This window comes from Heterodontus francisci, chromosome 3, assembly GCF_036365525.1.
Source record: "Heterodontus francisci isolate sHetFra1 chromosome 3, sHetFra1.hap1, whole genome shotgun sequence".
NCBI classification, from domain to species: domain Eukaryota; kingdom Metazoa; phylum Chordata; class Chondrichthyes; order Heterodontiformes; family Heterodontidae; genus Heterodontus; species Heterodontus francisci.
Window position 1 is genome coordinate 73,826,541 of NC_090373.1, and position 19,306 is coordinate 73,845,846.

The 19,306-nt window shown below is 41.0% G+C and overlaps 1 protein-coding gene across 4 annotated transcripts in view; it reads right to left on the reverse strand.

Annotated features, from left to right (window-relative positions):
* dusp23b (dual specificity phosphatase 23b) overlaps nt 1–19,306 on the reverse strand; it is a 134,612-nt gene that overhangs the window by 55,333 nt on the left and 59,973 nt on the right. For 3 of the 4 annotated variants that reach the window (XM_068023193.1, XM_068023213.1, XM_068023222.1), the window contains 3 exons: nt 16,425–16,596; nt 15,102–15,200; nt 14,487–14,576 (listed from right to left, as the gene is read on the reverse strand). In XM_068023193.1, coding sequence (XP_067879294.1) covers nt 16,441–16,596 — 156 coding nt within the window. In that variant the 3' untranslated portion in view covers nt 14,487–14,576; nt 15,102–15,200; nt 16,425–16,440. Of the gene's footprint in view, nt 1–352; nt 487–14,486; nt 14,577–15,101; nt 15,201–16,424; nt 16,597–19,306 lie in introns of those variants that run through there. The other variant, XM_068023202.1, reaches the window with a different exon arrangement.

A 19,306-nucleotide genomic window follows, 5' to 3' on the forward strand; every position in this document is an offset into this window, starting at 1 on the left:
CTGATGGGGTGGTAATTGGCCAGGTTGGATTTGTCCTGCTTTTTGTGGAAAGGACATCTCTGGGCAATTTTCCACATTGCTGGGTAAATGCCAGTGTTGTAGCTGTACTGGAACAGCTTGGCTAGGGGCGCAGCTAGCTCTGGAGCACAGGTCTTCAGTACTACAGCCAGGATGTTTTCAGGGCCTATAGCCTTTGCTGTATCCAGTGCCTTCAGTCGTTTCTTGATATCATGTGGAGTGAACTGAATTGGCTGAAGATTGGCATCTGTGATGCTGGGGACCTCAGAAGGAGGCCAAGATGGATCATCCATTCGGCACTTCTGGCTGAAGATGGATGCAAATGCTTCAGCTTTGTCTTTTTCCCTGATGTGCTGGGCTCCCCCATCATTGAGGATGGTGATATTTGTGGAGCCTCCTCCTCCTGTTAGTTGTTTAATTGTCCACCACCATTCATGACTGGATGTGGCAGGACTGCAGAGCTATGATCTGAAAATAAGAACAGAAGGTGCTGGAAATACTCTGCAGCTCTGACAGCATCTGTGGAGAGTGAAACAGAGTTAACGCTTCAGGTCTATGACCTTTCATCAGATGATTGAGGCCCACTTTCTGCAATTTCTCCTCCTAAGAGGATCCTGCCATCGCAGGGATCAGTCTGGTGAACCCCCATTATTTTATCTATTTCACACTCCTCCTCACTGATTGCTATGTCTGTTTCATCCCTCTCTTTTATGAAAACCGATGGAAAGTATTCATTAAGAACATTACCAACATTCTCCACCTCCACACACAGGTTACCAGTATGGCCCCTAATAGGCCCAACTCTTTCTTTAATTATCCACTTGCTTTTTATGTATTTGTAAACAATATTTGGGTTTTCCTTGATTTTACTTGCCAATATTTTTTCATGCCCTCTCTTTGCTTTCCTAATTTTCTTTTTAATTTCACCCCTTCATATTTTATACTCCTCGGTATCTGCCATAAGCTTCCCTTTTTTTCTTTACCCTCTCCCTTAAGCCGCTTAATATTCAGGGCACTCTGGATATCTTAGTCCCACTCTATTTCTTTAAGGGAACATACTTAGTCTGAACTCTCACTATCTCTTCCTTGCATGCCTCCCACTCACCTGGCACTGATTTACCTTCAAGTAGCTCTTTTCAGTCCACTTCAGCTAAATCACATAACAATTTAGTAAAATTAGCTTTTCCTCAATTGAGAAATTTTATTCCTGATCTATCTTTGTCCTTTTCCTATTAACTACCTTAAATATAACTGATTACTTCCACCAAAGTGCTCCCTAATTGCTACACACAAAAACACAAGAAATAGGAACAGGAATAAACCATATGGCCCATTCAATACGATCATGACTTCAACTCTACTTTCCCGCCTGCTTGCCATAACTCTTGATTATCTGAGAGACCAAAAATATGTCTATCCCAGCTTTAAATGTATTCAACGATGAAGCATCCACAACCCTCTGGGGTAGAGAATTCCAAAAATTCACAATCCTTTGAGTGAAGTAATTTCTCTTCATCTCAGTCCTAAATATCGGCCCCTTATCCTGAGACTGTGCTCCCATGTTTTAGATTCCTCGACCAGCAGAAACAATCTCTCAGCGTCTAACCTATCCAGCCCCTTCAGGATCTTGTATGTTTCAATGAGATCGCCTCTCATTCTTCTAAATTCCTGAGAATATAGGCCCAATTTACTCAGCCTCTCATCATAGGACAACCCACTAATCCCAGGGACCAATGGGACCAATTTAGTGGACCTTCGCTATACCACCTCCAAAGCAAGCATATTCTTTCTCAAATGTGGAGATCAAAACTGCACAGGGTATTCCAGATGTGGTCTCACCAAAACTGTGCAATTGTAACAAAACTTCTTTATTCCTGTACTCCAATCCCCTTACAATAAAGGCCAACATGTCATTTGCCTTCCTAATTGCTTGTTGTACCTGTACTTTCTGCATTTCTTGTACAAGCGCACCCAAGTCTCTTTGAACATAAACACTAACATGTTTCACACCTTTTAAAAAATATTCTGTTTTTCTATTATTACAACCAAAGTGAATAACTTCACACTTCCCTACTGTTATGGCCAGGCGAGAAAGAGGTCTAGGGTTCCCTTTCAGCCTTAACCTGGTCTTACTGTAACAGGGTTTAAATTTTAAACACACCATCTTTTAGCTCCCCCTTGGGTGCATCCCTGTTCACCGCTTTCCAATTATAAGGCAAAGAAACCAGCACAAACAGGCTTTCTCAGATTTAAAGAAGAAAAGTTGAAGTTTATTAAACTTAAACTCTAATTCGGTTGATGCCTACGGATACATGACACACCCACATTAGCATGCATACGCGATACACACATGCAAATAGAGACAGAAAAGGGAAGAAAAATAAAGTGGAAAAGTTTGAGGCAATATCTGCAGAGTTGTTGTTACGGTTCTTCGAGCTCACTGTAGAGTCCATGATTGTAGGTAGATCTTGTTTTTCGTTGGAGCCCAGTATTCTTCTTAAACTTTGTTCACTGTAGGAGACTTTTCTCTCTTGGAGTTCATGTGTCTTCAGTGGGTTTTGGAGTTCCATGAGAAAGCGATGGGAGCAGACAGGAGAGGCTGTGGCGAGCCAGCCAGGAGAGGTCTTTTCAATCCTTGAGCAAACAGCTTTCTGCAGGATCTCAGTTCAAAAAGTACAATTCAGAAATCCCCAGGTTGCCAAGCAGGTTAGTCATGTCAACTGGTCTGACCACTGTTACGACCAGATGAGAAATGTGTCTCGGGTTCTTTTGCTCTCTTTACCTGGCCTTTTTGTAACAGGGTTTTATTTTTAAACACACTGTGTTTTGAGCTTCCCCCTTTTGTGAATCCTTGTTCGCAACTTTCCAATCATAAGGTAAAGAAACCAACACACCAGGTTTTCTCAGGTTTAAAGGAGAAAGATGAAATTTATTAAACCTTAAGCTTAAACTTAAACTCTAATACGGTTCACGCCTATGGATATACGACATGCACACGCTAGCATGCACACGCGATATACACATGCAGATAGGGACAGAAAAGGGAAGAGGAAAATATAGTAGATAGGGGTTTGAGGCAATATCAGAAGAGTTTCTTGTTTACTGCGCTTCAAGCTCATTTGCTTGTAGGTAGTTTTGCTGTTCATCAGGACCCACTATTCTTGAACCTTGTTCATGTAGGAGATTTTTCTCTCTTTGAGGTTCACGTGTCTTCACAAGATTCTGTTCCCTGAGAGATGAGCCGGCAGACAGGAGAGGAGGTAATTCTTGCTTCAGTTCCAGAAGCACATGACATTCTGAGTTCAAATTCTGTTTTTCCAATTTAAAACTCCCCAGTTGGCCAGGAGGTGGCTATGTGACCGACTGGTTTGACCAGGCCTCTTCTGTGTATTGGAGAGGGATTGGTTCCTTCGTTTCAACACTGTCTGGTACTATGTAAATGTCCTTCCAGTCAGCAGACTGCAATTTTAAATATTAATGTTCATGTGGCAAAATAATGTGTGCCTCAGTTTTGGTGGTGGGCTTGCCTGACACCACATCTTGGCTCTGTATATTGTTGGCCAGGGGCTGCAAGAAGTACTGAGTCTGTTACAAACTGCTGAAGAGCTTGTGAACTAAAGTAGCCTGAGCTCAGACACTGGCCTGTGCTGGTGAAAACCAGTTTGAACTAATTAAGTTATGTGAAAGACAAGGGAGATATCACAAGAATGGAGCCTTATCTGGACAAGGAGTGATACCGGGGTCCTTGGGCCTGGGCCAATAAGGAGAAGATACGAACGAGGCGAGCAGGCCTAAACCAATGGGAAAGAGACAGCACAGCTTGAAGAGATAAGAAAGAGAATACGTATGGAGAATCTCGGGCATACAGCCAGCGAGAAACTCCGGAGATCAACCAACGTGGAAGTGGAAGACCCTGCGTCAGCAACGCGGCGACAATGTAAAAGAGAGAGAGAGAACGGAACGCCTGGCCAGCGTCAGCTCTCCCCTTTTCGGGTATTATCTTTTATTTTCTGAGACTAGGTCAGGAAATGTCAGAGGAACCTAGTGGGTGTGCGTATCGATTCTAGTTTTGTCATAAACTGTATAACCCAGTTTGAGTTGCATGCTTTTGTCTGACCAAGTGTATTAGCCTTATTCTTACATTGTATAACAACGTGAATAAAGTAAATTGTTAGTTAAAGAAAGGACAGAGTTTCCTCCTCTTTGTACTAAGCCAATAACCGTAGCCGGTGGATTAGGTGGAGGGCGGCTCTCCTGTAACCCCGATATCCCAATCACCCAGCCTGAGCCTGAATTAAGAGGACTTAGTCCCACGTGACGGCCAGGATCAAGTGGGCGAAGGGAATAAAGGGACCAAAGGGGAGTTGACTCTGCTCCCCGGTTTACATAATTGGCGTCCCTGGGTGGCCTGGACCTGTAATATACAAGTGTAATTTCTGCTCTTATTTACAGTTTCTTTCTTATCCTATTTTAAGTCCAGTCTCTCCATACACTGAGCCAGACTGTCTGTATCTTGTTCCCAATTTGTTTCTGATTCTAACCGTCCATTTCTTCTAGCCCACTTACTCCCCCTGTTTTCTTTATTTTTCTTTCGTATTTTTCCTCGATTTCTCTCTGTATGTGGACGGACAACCTCAGGTTGTCTTTCAAACACTTCCGCTTGGATCTGCAGTTGATCCTGCTCTTGATCTCCCTGACCTTCGGTCAAAACATCGGTAGCATCAAGCATCACATGCCAATTGTGATTATCTTGTTTTTCTCCTACTAACTTTAACTGATTAATGTGATACCAGCCACTCTTATCTGGTGCCGTCAATACTTTGTATACAGATGGACTAGTTTTATCTATTATCTCATAGGGACTGGTGAACTTTGGACTCAATAATGAGGTGGGCTGGTATATTCTGATCATTACCCTTTGTCCGGGGCTCAACTCTATTGGGCTGGCTTTGCTGTCTCTTCTTTCCTTGTTGGTGAGCTGCCACGTAATTTGCTTCTCTCACTGTTTCTACTAGTTGTTGCACCCATTTTTCTGATATAATACTGTCCACCTCGGGTTCGGACAAGTGCAAACCTACCAACCCCTCCATTCCTCTCATGTTCCTTCCCGTCATGAGTTTATAGGGAGTATAACCTGTTGATGAAGCTACGGTATTCCTGATTACCATCAACACATAGGGCAGAATGACCTGCCAGGTCGTCTTGTACTGCTGTACCATTTTAGCTATCATGTTTTTCAATGTCCGATTCATCCTTTCCACAATTCCACTAGACTGTGGTCTATAGGGTATGTGGAATTTCTGTTTGACCCCAAAGAGGATCATTACATTTTGCATTACTTGGGCTGTAAAATGTGTACCCTAATCTGATTCTATGCTTCGGGGTAAACCCCACCGAGTGAACACCCTTTCTAACAGAATTTTTGCGGTGATTTTGGCTGTATTTGTTCTGGTTGGGAAAGCTTCCACCCATTTGGTAAACGTGTCTACTATTACTAGAATGTACTTAAACCCTCCTGGAGTGGGGGGGGTAAGGGTCCTACATAGTCTATCTGTAAATTAGTCCAAGGCCCTTCTACTGGTCTAGTATGTCGGAGGGCCCCTTTCTTGACATTTCTATCGGGGTTGTGTTGTGCACAGATCAAACAATTCTTGACGTAGTGTTCCACGTCACCTTTCATTCCAGGCCACCAGCACACCTCCTTTATCCTTTCCAGGGTACTCTCTGTCCCTTTATGTCCCCATAAGTCATGGTACCAGTGGATTATTTGGTTTTATCCCCCCTCTGGCATTACGAATTTTCCTTCATATAAAACCACTCCGTCCTGAATACAGACCCCCTTGTACTCTTTGTATGTGTCTGACTCTACTCCTTCTATCAGTTTTTTCAATTCTCCATCTTTCTTCTGCTCCTCTGTTAAATCCATTACCTTAACCTGTTTCCCTTTCTGTTCCCCAATTTCCTCAATCGGTGGTTGCCATTCCTGCCCACTAGCTTGTTTGGCTAGCTCATCCGCTTTCCTGTTCCCTTCTGGAGTAAGTTTTGAATGAGCCTTTACCTTCATGATCCCATATCCTTTCCCCTGTGCTCCTTCAAAGATGTATCTTAATAATGGAACCGATGGAAGGGGCTTCCCATCTGCTGAGCCAAAACCTCTCGCTTCCCATAAGGGCAAATGTTCCGTGAAGCTATTACAGACATACATGCTATCAGAATATATAGCTGATCCGGGCGGGAAGTATTCCGGGTGGCCAACCACATATGCGACAGCTGCTAATTCTGCCGCCTGCACGTTCATGGTTTTAGGTAATTTTAAGGGTGCGCGAAATTTTTCCTGACCATGTTCGTCTTCTACATATATCCCGCACCCAGTTTTCCTCTCGCCATCTTGTACTGATGAGGAACCATCCACAAAAATTTGTAAGTAGGGTTCTTTTTCCTTTGCATCTTTGCTTTCAGGCCCCGTTGCTTTCTCCAATCCACTCCTACCCCCTTCTTTTTGTTTTGATACAAATGGTCCCTTGGGATCATTTGCTATCATGACTTGACACTCATGTTTCTCTCCTTGATGCACTAGGTTGTCTGTCAACATCGTGGTAGTTTTTACCCCTTTTACGCTTATGTTTCTTCCTTGCAACAATAGTGCCCACCTAGCAATTCGGTTCTGACTTACTGACCCGTCTTTGATCGTACCGTCTAATAGTAACTGTACGGGGGTATGTTCTGTCAGTATTGTAAGTGGGTTCAGTCCCACTATGTAAGTAAAATACTGTACTGCCCAAAAAACTGCTAACAAATGTTTCTCACACGTCGTATACCCCTGCTCTACCGGTGAAAGCATACACGAGGCATACGCTACTTGTCTCAATTTCCCGTGTGTCTCCTGTAACAGAACTGCTGAGAGGGTGGTGTCTGTGGTAGCTACCTCCAATGAAAACGGTGCAGTTGGATTTGGAGTTTTTAGAGCAGGCGCGGCAGCTAGTGCCTGCTTTAAATCTGAAATGGCCTGTGAGTGTTCAGTTTTCCACTCACAGGCCACATTCTTTTTCAATAGCTCCATTAACGGGGCCACTTTTGTAACGAATCCGTCAATGTGGTCCCTGCAATATCCCACCAAATCCAGGAAGGATCTCAACCCTTTTACATCCTGCGGGACAGGGAGTCTGCCAACCGCTACTACCCTTCATTGGTCAATCTCTCTTTTTCCCGGTGTCAAGATCATTCCCAAGTAAGTAACCTTCTGTCTCATAACCTGCACTTTTTTGGGGTTTACTTTTAGTCCTAATTCGTGTAACAATTGTAGTAATTCAATTAGTATCATCTTAGCAGGGAATGGAATGCGCTTCCCTGTCTTAAATATTTTGTACCAGCCAAAGTCTTGCAGTCATTGTAACAGGCCTTCTCATCTTCCCAGCAACAATTTGAAATTTAATGTCTATGTGGCAAAATTAATATGCCTCATTCTTGGCAGATGGGGGCCTGCATGACACTACATTATACTCCATCTGTCATCTGCTGCCCACTCACTTAACCTGTCTTTGTCTCTTTGCAACCTCTCTGTGTCCTCCCCACAGCTTACCTTTCCACCTACCTTTGCATCATCAGCAAACTTAGATACATTACTCTCTGTCTCTTCATCTGAGTCATTAATATAGATTGTAAATAGCTGAGGCCCCAGCAGTGATGCTTGCGGCACTCTACTATTCACTGCCAGCCAACTTGAAAATGCCCCGTTTATGCCCACTCTTTGCTTCCTGTCTGTTAACCTGTTCTCTATCCATGCTTATATTACTCCCAACTCCATGAGCCTTATCTTGCCTATTAACCTTTCGTGTGGCACCTTATTGAATACCTTTTGGAAATCCATGTATACTACATCTACTGGTTTCCCTTTATCTACCCTACTAGTTCCATCCTCAAAAAACTCTAATAAATTTGTCAAACAGGATTTCCCTTTAGTTAAATCATGTTTACTTGTTCTAGTCACACTGTGCTTTTCTAAGCGCGTTGGTAAGACTTCCTCAATAATAGGTGCCAGCATTTTCCCAATGACTCATGTTAAGCTAACTGGCCAGTAGTTCACCGTTTCCTCTCACCCTTCTTTCTTGAAAACATCTGCCAACTTCCAATCTGATGGGACCGTTCCCGAACCTAAGGAATTTTGGAAAATCATAGCTCGCGCATCCACCATCTCTGCAGCTATCTGTTTTAGAGCCCTAAGGTGTAGGCCATCAGGTCCTGGGGATTTGTCAGATTTTAGTCCCTTAAGTTTCTCCAATACTTTTTCTCTGTTGATCTTAATTTCCTCAATGTCCTCACTCTTTTCAGCTCCTAGGTTACCGTCAATTTCTGGTATGAAACTTGTGTCTTCTACCATGAAGACAGGCACAACATATTTGTTCAATGCCTTTGCCATTTCCTCATTCCCCATGATACTTTCTCCTCTCTCTGCTTCTAAGGGACCAACGTTTACTTTAGCTACCCTCTTCCTTTTAATATACGTATAAAAGCTCTTGCAATCTGTTTTTATATTACTGGCTAGTTTAGTCTCAAATTCTATATTTTCCTTTTTTTATCAATCTTTTAGTAGCCCTTTGCTGGTTTCTAAAAGAATCCCAATCCTCAGACTTGCTACTGTTTTTTGTAACATTGTAAGCCTTTTCTTTTAATTCAATATTATCCTTAATTTCCTGAGTGAGCTACAGATAGGTCTTTCTTGCTGAGTTTTTGTTTTTCAATGGAATGTATTTTTGTTGAACTTTTTGAATTGTTACTTTAAAGGTTTCCCTCTGTTCATTTACCACCATATCTTTCAGTCTATTTACCCAATTTACGTTAGCCAGTCCTCCCCTCATACCTATGTAATTGGCTTTAAGATTCTTGTTTGTGATTGGAGTATGTCACTTTCAAACTTAATATGGAATTCAATGGTATTATGATCACTATTTCCCAGTGGATCTTTCACTGTGACATTACTAATTAACCTTGCTTCATTACACAATACTAGATCTAAGATAACTTTATCCCTAGTCAGTTCCACAATGTGTTGCTCCAAGAAACTGTTTCAAAACATTATACAAATTCATCTTCTAGACCACTCTTGCCAATTTCATTGTCCCGGTCTATATGAAGATTAAAATCCCCCACAATATCCCTTCCACCTGCCCAGCTTTATTCACTATAAATAAATCCAGAATTGCAACTCCTTCTCTCTTCTTGGGCTTGCTACGTACTGGCTAAAAAAGTTCTCCTGAATGCATTTTAGGAATTCTGCTCCCTTTGTGCCTTTAACACTAATTCTATTCCAGTTAATATTAGGGTAGTTGAAATCCCCCACTATTACTGCCCTATTATTTTGCACTTCTCAAAGACTTGCCCACATATTTGCTCTTCTATCTCCCTCTGGCTGTTTGAAGATCTATAGTACACAGCCAGTAATGTGATTGCCCCTTTTTTGTTGTTCAGTTTAACCTGTATGGCCTCACTTGACGATCCTTCTACCATATCATCCCTCCTCGCAGCTATGTGTTTCTTTAATCAATATTGCGACCCCCCCTCTCCTTTTTTCTCCACTTCTCTATCTCATCTGAAAACCCTGTAACCAAGATTGTCGAACTGCTATTCCTTCCCTTCTTTCATCTGTGTCTCAGTGATAGCTAGAATATTATATTCCCACGTGCCAATCTTCCTCTCATCTCATCCAGACTTCTTGCCATGAAGTATACACCATTTAACGCAGCCAAACTCCCTTGTCGTCTATTTTCTAACCTTTGTTTCCTATGCCTTCCAAACACACTTATTAATTTTCTGCCTTCCATTTCCAATTTTTCATCTGTCTCTTCTGAATCTATTCTCAGGTTTCCATCTCTCTGCCAAGCTAGTTTAAACCCTCCCCAAAAGTACTACAAAACACCCTGTGAGGATATTGTTCCCAGTCCTGTTGAGGTGCAACACGTCCAGCTTGTACAGGTCCCTCCTCCCCCAGAAGGAGTCCCAATGCCTCAGGAATCTAAAGCCCTCCCTCTTGCACTATTTCTGTAGCCACGTATTCATCAGCTCTATCTTCCCATTTCCGTACTCACTAGCTTGTGGCACAGGGAGTAATCCAGAGATTACTGCCTTTGAGGTCCTGTTTTTCAATCTCTCTCCTAGCTTCCCAATTCTGATGAAAGGACATTGATCTGAAACCTGAACTCTGTTTCTCTCTGCACAGATTGGGCGGCACAGTGGTTAGCACCGCAGCCTCACAGCTCCAGGGACCCGGGTTCGATTCTGGGTACTGCCTGTGTGGAGTTTGCAAGTTCTCCCTGTGACCGCGTGGGTTTTCGCTGGGTGCTCCGGTTTCCTCCCACAGCCAAAGACTTGCAGGGTGACAGGTAAATTGTCCGTTGTAAATTGCCCCTAGTGTAGGTAGGTGATAGGGAATATGGGATTACTGTAGGGTTAATATAAAAATGGGTGGTTGTTGGTCGGCATAGACTCGGTGGGCCGAAGGGCCTGTTTCAGTGCTGTATCTCTAAATAAATAAATAAAGTAAGTATATTTTGGTTACTTTCCAAATAATATCATCTATTTAATGGCAAGTTTGAAAAAGAAAGTAAAGCACTGCCTTCAGCATAGTTAATGCCACAGCCTGTTAGACCTGTCTCTATTTCAATAGGGCTTTAAACTAAACAGTTGGGGGGGAGGGTTCAAATGAGGGAAATTTTAGAAAATGGAAGAGAAAGGACAAGGCAATAATTCAGGGTAGCAATATGGGTAGTGATAACCAGAGTGCGAAAGCAAGGGACAGAGCGTACAAACATAAGAGTGCACCAGCAAATATAGTCAGAGTAGGGGAAAAGAGTAAAAAAATAAAATTAAAGGTTCTTTATCTGAATGCATAGAGCATTCATAACAAGATAGATGAATTGATGGCACAAATAGAAATAAATGGGTTTGATCTGATTCTCTCTTGTTGGAGATTGTCATTGCCTGGCACTTGTGTGGCGCGAATGTTACTAAGTGATATGATCTGTACAGCAGTGAGAAATTATCTTGGCTCGGAAGATCAAGAAACATTTTGAGTGGAGATAAGAAATAGCAAAGAAAAGAAGTCACTGATGAAAGTACTCTCTAGGCCCCTTAAAAGCAGCAACACTGTATCAGACTGTAAATCGAGGAAAATTGAGAGTTTATAAGAAAGGTACTTACAATACTTAATTGTCATTTGGGGTGGACAAATCAAATTGGCAAAGATATCCTTGGGGACTAGTTCATAAAGTGCATTCGGGACAGTTTCTTAGAACAATATGTAGCCGAACCAACCAAGGAACAGGCTATTTTAGATCCACTGATGTGTAATGGAGCAGGATTAATTAATGATCTTATAGTAAAGGATACTCACAGGAAGAGTGAGCATAACATGATGAATTTCACATTCAGTTTAAGAGCGAGAAACTTGGGCTGAAACTAGTGCCTTAAACTTAAATAAAGGTTATTACAAAGGTCAGAAGACAGAGTTGGCTAAAATGGACTGGGAAAATAGATTTAAAAGTATAACGGTTGATGAGTAGTGGCAGATATTTAATGAGATATTTCATGCTTCTCAACAAGGATATACTCTATTGAGAAAGAAAGACTCTACAAGGATAAACCATCCGTGGCTAACTAAGGAAGTTAAGAATAGTATCAAATTGAAAGAAAAGGCATACCATGTTGCAAAGATTAGTAATAGGCTATAAGATTGGGAAAATGTTAAAAAACAAAGGATGACTTAAAAAATGGGAAAAAATAAATAATAGGAGTAAAATAACAAATATAAAAACAGTAAGACTTCTACAAGTATATAAAAAGGAAGAGAATAGCTAAAGTAAACATTGGTTCCTTAGAGGATGAGATCAGGGAATTAATAATGGGAAACAAGGAAATGGCAGAGTCTTTGAACAAATATTTTGTATCTTTCTTCACGGTAGAAGACCTAAAAGCACACCAATAATAATAAAAACGTCAGTGTGCAAAAGGGAGGGAGGAACTTAAAACAATCATTCTGACAAGTCCCCTGGACCTGATGGTCTGCATCCTAAGGTCTTAAAAGAAGTGGCTGCAGAGATTGTGGATGCATTTCAAAATTCCCTAGATTCTAGAAAGGTCCCAGTGGATTGGAAAACTGCAAATGTAATGGCAGTACTTAAGAAAGGAGAAAGACAGAAAGCAGGAAACTATAGGCCAGTTAGCCTAACATCTGTCATTGGGAAAATGTTAGAATCCATTATTAACGAAGTAGTAGCATTTAGAAGGAGGATTGGCTAACTAACAGGATAGAGAGTCAAGATAAATGAGCCATTTTCAGATTGGCAAACTGTAACTAGTGGGGTGCCAAAGGGATCAGTGCTGGGGCCTCAGCTATTTACAAACCATATTAATGACTTGGATAAGGGGATCGAGTGTGTTGCAATCAAATTTGTTGATTATACTATTACGACCAAGGCGGGATGAGTGCACTGTTTATTCTACTTCCACTTCTCCACAGGTCACAACATATATTTAAATGTTTTCCCACTTACTGATACGGTCAATCATAGACTCTATTTTTATCCTAGAATAAAATACACCAACCAGGTTTCTCTAATTAACAATTAACAACAAAACTATCAGTTTATATAAAACAAGTCTTAATCAGGAATGAAGTAAAGCATAAACACACAGACTGAAATTTTAAATTCCCTTTTTACCTTAGCCCCTCACACTCACACATACCAGTTAACCAGAAAAGATGAGATATGTTGTATTTCAAAACTGGCATACAGTCTGGCCTCCGAGTACACGGAGATGGGATCTTTTAAAACAGTCCTTTTCAGGCGGCGTTGAGAATTAATTCAGCAGGCTTTTCTTCAAAGAAAGGAGACGAGATGAATTGACACAATGGACTTCTCAGGGTCTTTTAGAGAGATTCTGGAAAGCTGAGCTGGGTTGTGGTCTTCTCTCCTTCCTTGGGAATTCTCTTCTCTCCTTGGAAGTTCTCTTCTTTTTTATACAGTTCGACTCTAACTCTAAACAATTCAAAAGCAAAACCGACAACAGGAGGTCAACCTTTTGACCTCCACCAATCCTGACCTGTCACTTCTTTGTAAACAACTTCTCCAGGTGTCCAAAGTTCTCTGTTGGATATTGAGCTGGAAGTCGAGCGGTTTCCCAGAAAGGCTTGTTGTTGTTGCTAGAAGTCAAATGGTTTCCCGGCAAGGTTTGTTTTCCTCACAAGACTTCTCAGTGCTCCTTTTAAAAATCATTTCCAGGGACTTTTTTTCAAAGTCAAGTGTCCTTTACATGACCCCCTTTGAACACCCCAAAGTTTAACATTTCTTCAAACTTTCAAAAATGAATCCTTAAAAAATATATTTAACAAAACGCTTAGTCACTTTTGTAACAATATAAAGATAGATGGGAAAACAAGTTGTGAGGAGGACACAAAGAGAATGCAAAGGGATATAGATAGGTTAGGTCAATGGCAAACATTTGGCAGTTGAAGTATAATGTGGGAAAATGTGAAGTTATCCACATTGGTGGGAAGAATAGAAAAGCAAAATATTATTTAAATAGAGACTACAGAATACTGCAATAGAGAGGGATCTGGATGTCCTCTTACATGAAACACAAAATGTTAGCATGCAAGGAAGGCAAATGGAATATTGGCCATTTTTGCAAGTGGGGGGGGGTGGAGTATAAAAGTAGGGAAGTATTTCTACAACTGTACAGGGTATTGGTGAGACCACACCTCAAGTACTGTGTACAGTTTTGGTCTCCTTTTATAAGAATGGGTATTCTTGCATTGGAGGCAGTTCAGAGATGGTTCACTAGATAGATTACTGAGTTGTTTTATGAGGAAAGGTTGAGTAAGTTGGGCTTATACTCATTGGAGTTTAGAAGAATGAGTGGTGATCTTATTGAAATATATAAAATTCTGAGGGGGCTTGACAAGGTAGATGCTAAGAGGAGATTTCCCCTCGTGGGGGAATCTAGAAGGCATGGTTTCAGAATAAGCAATCAACCATTTAGGACAGAGATGAGAAGGAATTTCTTCTTTCAGAGGGTGGTTAGTCTTCAGATTTCTTTACCCGAGAGAGCTGTGGAGGCTGAGTTATTGAATATATTTAAGGCTGAGTTAGACAGATTTTTGAACTATAGGGGAGTCAAGAGTTAGGCGAACAGGCAGGTAAGTGGAGTTGAGGCCAAGATCAGATTGGTTTGATCTTATTGAACGGCAGAGCTGGCTCAAGGGGCCGTATGACCTACTCCTTCTCCTATTTCATATGTTCTTAATACTACAGTTGAAACCCTCTGGTGATCAACACCAGCAAAGATGTAACCAGAGACTCTTAACACATATCTTATGTACCAAGAAAAGTCATTTCAGACATTTATTTGAAGATTTCTTTAAGTAATATGTATTTTTCAGATCCTTCTACCAGGTTTTCTAAGACTGTCATTACCTGTAGTTCCACTTTTCCTTCCTATTTTGGCTACAGTTGTTGGCCATCACACTGTTCATTTGCGAGCCAATTCCTGAGCATCTCTCTGGGCTGGATTTTGGGGTAGACACAACAGGCTATTAGCGCTCATCGTTATTAACATATAAAGCAGACCAGCAACTTCCAGCATCTGTACAAGTGCAGTCAAATGCATAAGTCAGGAAGTTGCTGTCCAAATTGCCCTGCTCCATATCAGTATTTCGCTGAAAGATTCATTATTGAAATACATGGAAAGATGTGAAGTTACTCTACTTAAGTGATAGATACCCACTAAACATGTCAGAAAAAGTTAACACTTGAACATTCCGATGTATGTAAATTTTAATGATGTGATGAGTTTAAATTACCACCAACCAACCTGAAACTGAAAATTTAACATGTTTAAGTGTGGGGTCTCATTCCTTCATAGTTCAATCATTGTTGGAAACTTAAATAAGATTGTAAAATTGAATTTATTTTTTACTTTTTCTTTCTGTCGCTTTTATCTCTCTCTTAATCTATTTTTTCTTTTCCTCTCTTCATTTTGCTTTCTGTACCAAAATTGACATTGAATTAAATATTACAACTTACACTTACTGGTTCAGACTCTGCACTTCTTAACAATTCTTCAATCTGATTCAAAAACAAAATACTGCGGATGCTGTAAATTTGAAATAACAACAGGTCAGGCAGCATCTGTGGAGAGAGAAACAGAGTTAACTTTTCAGGTCATAACCTTTCATCTGAACTCTTCAATCTGATTGGTTAATGAGAATCACAGTTACTTGCCTACAGTTCTCCTGTCGAGCCATTTCTGCCCTCTAATTACAGTTAGGTGGTTAGCAGCAATTCACTGTAATTTTGTGGAGCCAGGAGAAGCACACCTTTTAATAACTTAAGACCTTGTATCACCTAGACAAAGCTTGCACAGTACTAACTCCTCTCAACTGTAAGAAAATTTCAGTCAGAGTTCTACACCAGCATTCGGATCCTGATTTGCATATGTCCAGCGCCTAAAACCTGTTTCAGCCAGGCACCCTGGACACCTAAGTCACCTGCTTTCAACTTGGCAGCCAGTGCACTTCTTAAGAGTTTGGGCGCATATATTTAGTAATTTTATTGAACAGCAGATGAGTCAGAACCTTCTGTTATTAACAGATACACAGACATTGCAACTTTAACAATTCTAATTTCACCTTGATAATGACAGTTTTACTACTACAAGGATTTCAGTAATTTTTCCATTCTAGTAAGCAGGTGCAGTGGTATAACAACATATGGACCAGCTTAACAGAATTTCACTTAACAGTAATTTTCTGCTATAGCAAAATGCTACATGGTAAGATGGAAAAACTGCTTAATGTTACACAGCAGTATCATCAGTTCACAGGGCCTATGCTACAATCCTGTCTGATTGCCAGCCATAAAAGAAAGCTGTCTATCCTGAAAGCTCTGACAAAAACTGTTATGCCAGATTAGGTAGAATATAGTTTTCGGGACCATCGTGGGATAGCTTTAAAGTTCTTTTGGTATTTTCTGAAAGCTGCTGAGTGACTTAAACGTCCAACCGAAAACACAAAAATGACAGACTGGAAAAGAACTACAGGTTCATTCAGCAGGTCTTACACAATTGCGCTGCTTTATTTATCATAATACACACTCCCCATTCACCCAGAACCAATTAATCTCCCGGAAGAGGTGAAAAAAACCCAGGCCAATTAGGGAGGAAGAAGTAGAAAATTCCTCTCTGACCCCCTTAGACAATCAAAACTAATTCAGGCAATCACATTGACACTAATTTTTGTATTCCGTACACCATCAACATTCTATGTTAGCAATCTGTCGAGGTTGTAATTATGCTGAAGTTTTTACTTATCATTATTGCATGATTATCATTAAAACATGTTATAGAATACCTACCTCATGGAAAATGATCTCACCCCAGCCTGAAGAAATTCATCAAATCAGCACAATTTACCCTACAGTTTCCAACCATGTTGCAACCTTTTTGGAAATTGTAGTTAGCTACATTCCTCTTGTCCAGCATAACCGTAAAAGAAAAACAGCATTCAAAGTCAGTTGCTAAGGTCCGCTAAAAGAGAAGAAAATAAGCCTAAGCCATTTTATAGAATTACACTGAAGTTATAGCACAAAAATAGGCCATTCAACCCAACTAGTCTGTCAGTTTTTATTCATCACCACAAGACTCCCCTCATCTACATATCCTTCTATTCCTTTCTCCCTCATGTTCTTATCTATCTTCCCCTTAAAGGCATCTATGCTATTCCCCTCAAATATTTCACGTGGGAGCAAGTTCTACTTTCTAATCACACTCTGGGTAAAGAAGTTTCTCCTGAATTCCTGATGGGAAATTCTTCGTGACTATCTTAATATCTATGGTCCACAGTTTTGGAGTGTCCCATAAGTGGAAGCATCTGCTCTATCAAACTCCTTCATACTTTTAAAAGCCTCTATTATGTAACACCTCAGCCTTCTCTTTTCTAGAGAAGAGTCCTAGTTGTTTGGTTTTACCTCATAGTTGTAACCTCTCAGTCTTGATATCATCCTTGTAAATCCTTTTTGCACCTTCTCCAGTGCCTTTATAACATTTTGGTAACATGGAGACCAGAACTACTTAGTTTAACAGGTTCGATAGAAGTTTAAATAACTTCCCTGTTTTTAACTATATTTCTTTCGAAATGAACCCCAGAGTTTTATTTGCAGCCTTGTTAATTTGTCTTGATACTTTTAATAATTTATGAATGTGTATCTTAGATCCCTTTCTTCCTCCTCTACCCTACTTAGTCTCTTAATTTCAAAGGAGTATCTGGTCCCTTTATTCCTCCTGCCAATATGCACCACCTCATGGGTGTCTATATTAAAATTAGTCATTTACATACCCATCTGCAAGCTCATTAATGCCACCTTGTATTTTGACAGTCTTCCGCAGTATTAATGATATTCCCAATCTGGTGTCATCAGCAAATTTTTGAAATTGTACTTCCAATCCCAGAGTTCGATTGTTTTTTTAAATGGTGAACAACAGTGGTTCCAGAAAAGATCCTTGTGGAACATCACTTCCCATCTTCTGCCAATCTGAATAACTACATTTAACCCCTACTCTCTTATTTCTGCTTAGTAACCAGCTTGCTATCCGTTCTGCTACTTGTCCACAGACTTCACATGCTCAGAGCTTAGCTATGAGTCTATTTTGTGGTACCTTATTGAAGGACTTTTGAAAATCCAAGTGTATTACATCTACTACATTACCCTATTCTACTCTGTTACTTCTTCAAAGAATTCAATAAGGATGGTCAAGAATGAGCTTCCCTTTAGAAATCTGTGTTGACCATCTATTATGTTTCCAGAATTTTTCTATTACATCTTTAAGTAAATGTTACATTATCTTTTGTACTACAGCCTTATTTATCCTTTCCACTGGGACTCTGGTGCAACTCTCCAGCAGAAACCAGAAAGTCTGGCTGAAGTCAATTTCCAGTACAAGAAGCAGCCCTGCACCCTCCCCAGAAATGCTCCCTAATCAACAACTGAAGACTAGACTAATGTATAGTGAGCAAGTGAGATGAGATGAAGTGCATTGCTTAGCAATATTCAGTAGAATAGCTTGTCTGTTGATTACAACAGACTGTTAGTTTTCCTGTGGACTATATTATTGAATTACAGCAATGATTTGCTATCCATTTTATATTACAGTATCAAAATTATTAGCTATTCCTTAAGCTAATTTATGGCACAAAATTAAAATAAATGATTTATGCTTCTGGTCACTAAAATCAACATAGTCAGAAGGCACGTGCCCTGCAACAGAATCTTACATCTACATTAGACAGCAATGAACTAGAGAAAAAAGGAGCGGAGAGTGAGGCCCGAGACCAGAAGCAGCGGTGGTGAGAGGAGCCGGGGTATAAAAGGAGCGGAGAGCGAGACCAGAGACCAGAAGCAGCAGTGGTGAGAGGAGCCGGGGTATAAAAAGAGCGGAGAGCGAGACCCGAGACCAGAAGCAGAGGCGGCAGCGGTGAGAGGAGCCATGGTATAAAAGGAGCAGAGGGCGAAGCCCGAGACTAGAAGCAGTGGCGGCGGAGGTGAGAGCACTCTGTTCTGTTTTGTTCAATTCTGTGGACCAGCTGGACCAGCAAAAATCGAAGCATGACGTCACAGGAGAGCTGGTAAGTGATTGGCGGGTATTTCTTCCGTGTCTGTTTTTTGTTTTTGTTTGGACCAAGTGCTTTAAATCAGGAGACGGCATTACAGGTTAAGAGTACACTTAAATAATTTTTTTTTTAATACTGAGATCCAAATTAATTAATTAAATAGAATAGAGATGGCTGGGCAGGCGATGTGTTGCAGCTGTAGTATGTGGGAGCTGGTGGACACCGGTGTGATCCACGGTGGCCACATCTGCAGCATGTGTTGGCTGCTCCAGGAACGTCGGCTTAGAGTTGATGAGCTGGAGTCTGAGCTGCGGACACTGTGACACATCAGGGAGGGGGAGAGTTACCTGGACACTGTGTTTCAGGAGACAATCACATCCCTTAGATTAATTACATCCAATTTGGACCGTAGTCAGGGGCAGGAGGGTGTGACTGCGAGTGAGGCAGGTATGGGGATCCAGAATTGAGCTTTGGAGGAGCCTCAGCCAGTGCCCTTATCCAATAGGTACGAGGTTCTTGTTTCCGATGTGGACGAGGGCACAGACTGCAGGGAGGATGAACAAACTGACCACTGTACCGTGGTTCAGAGTACCATTCAAGTTGGGGGAGAAAAGAGAAATGTAGTTGTAA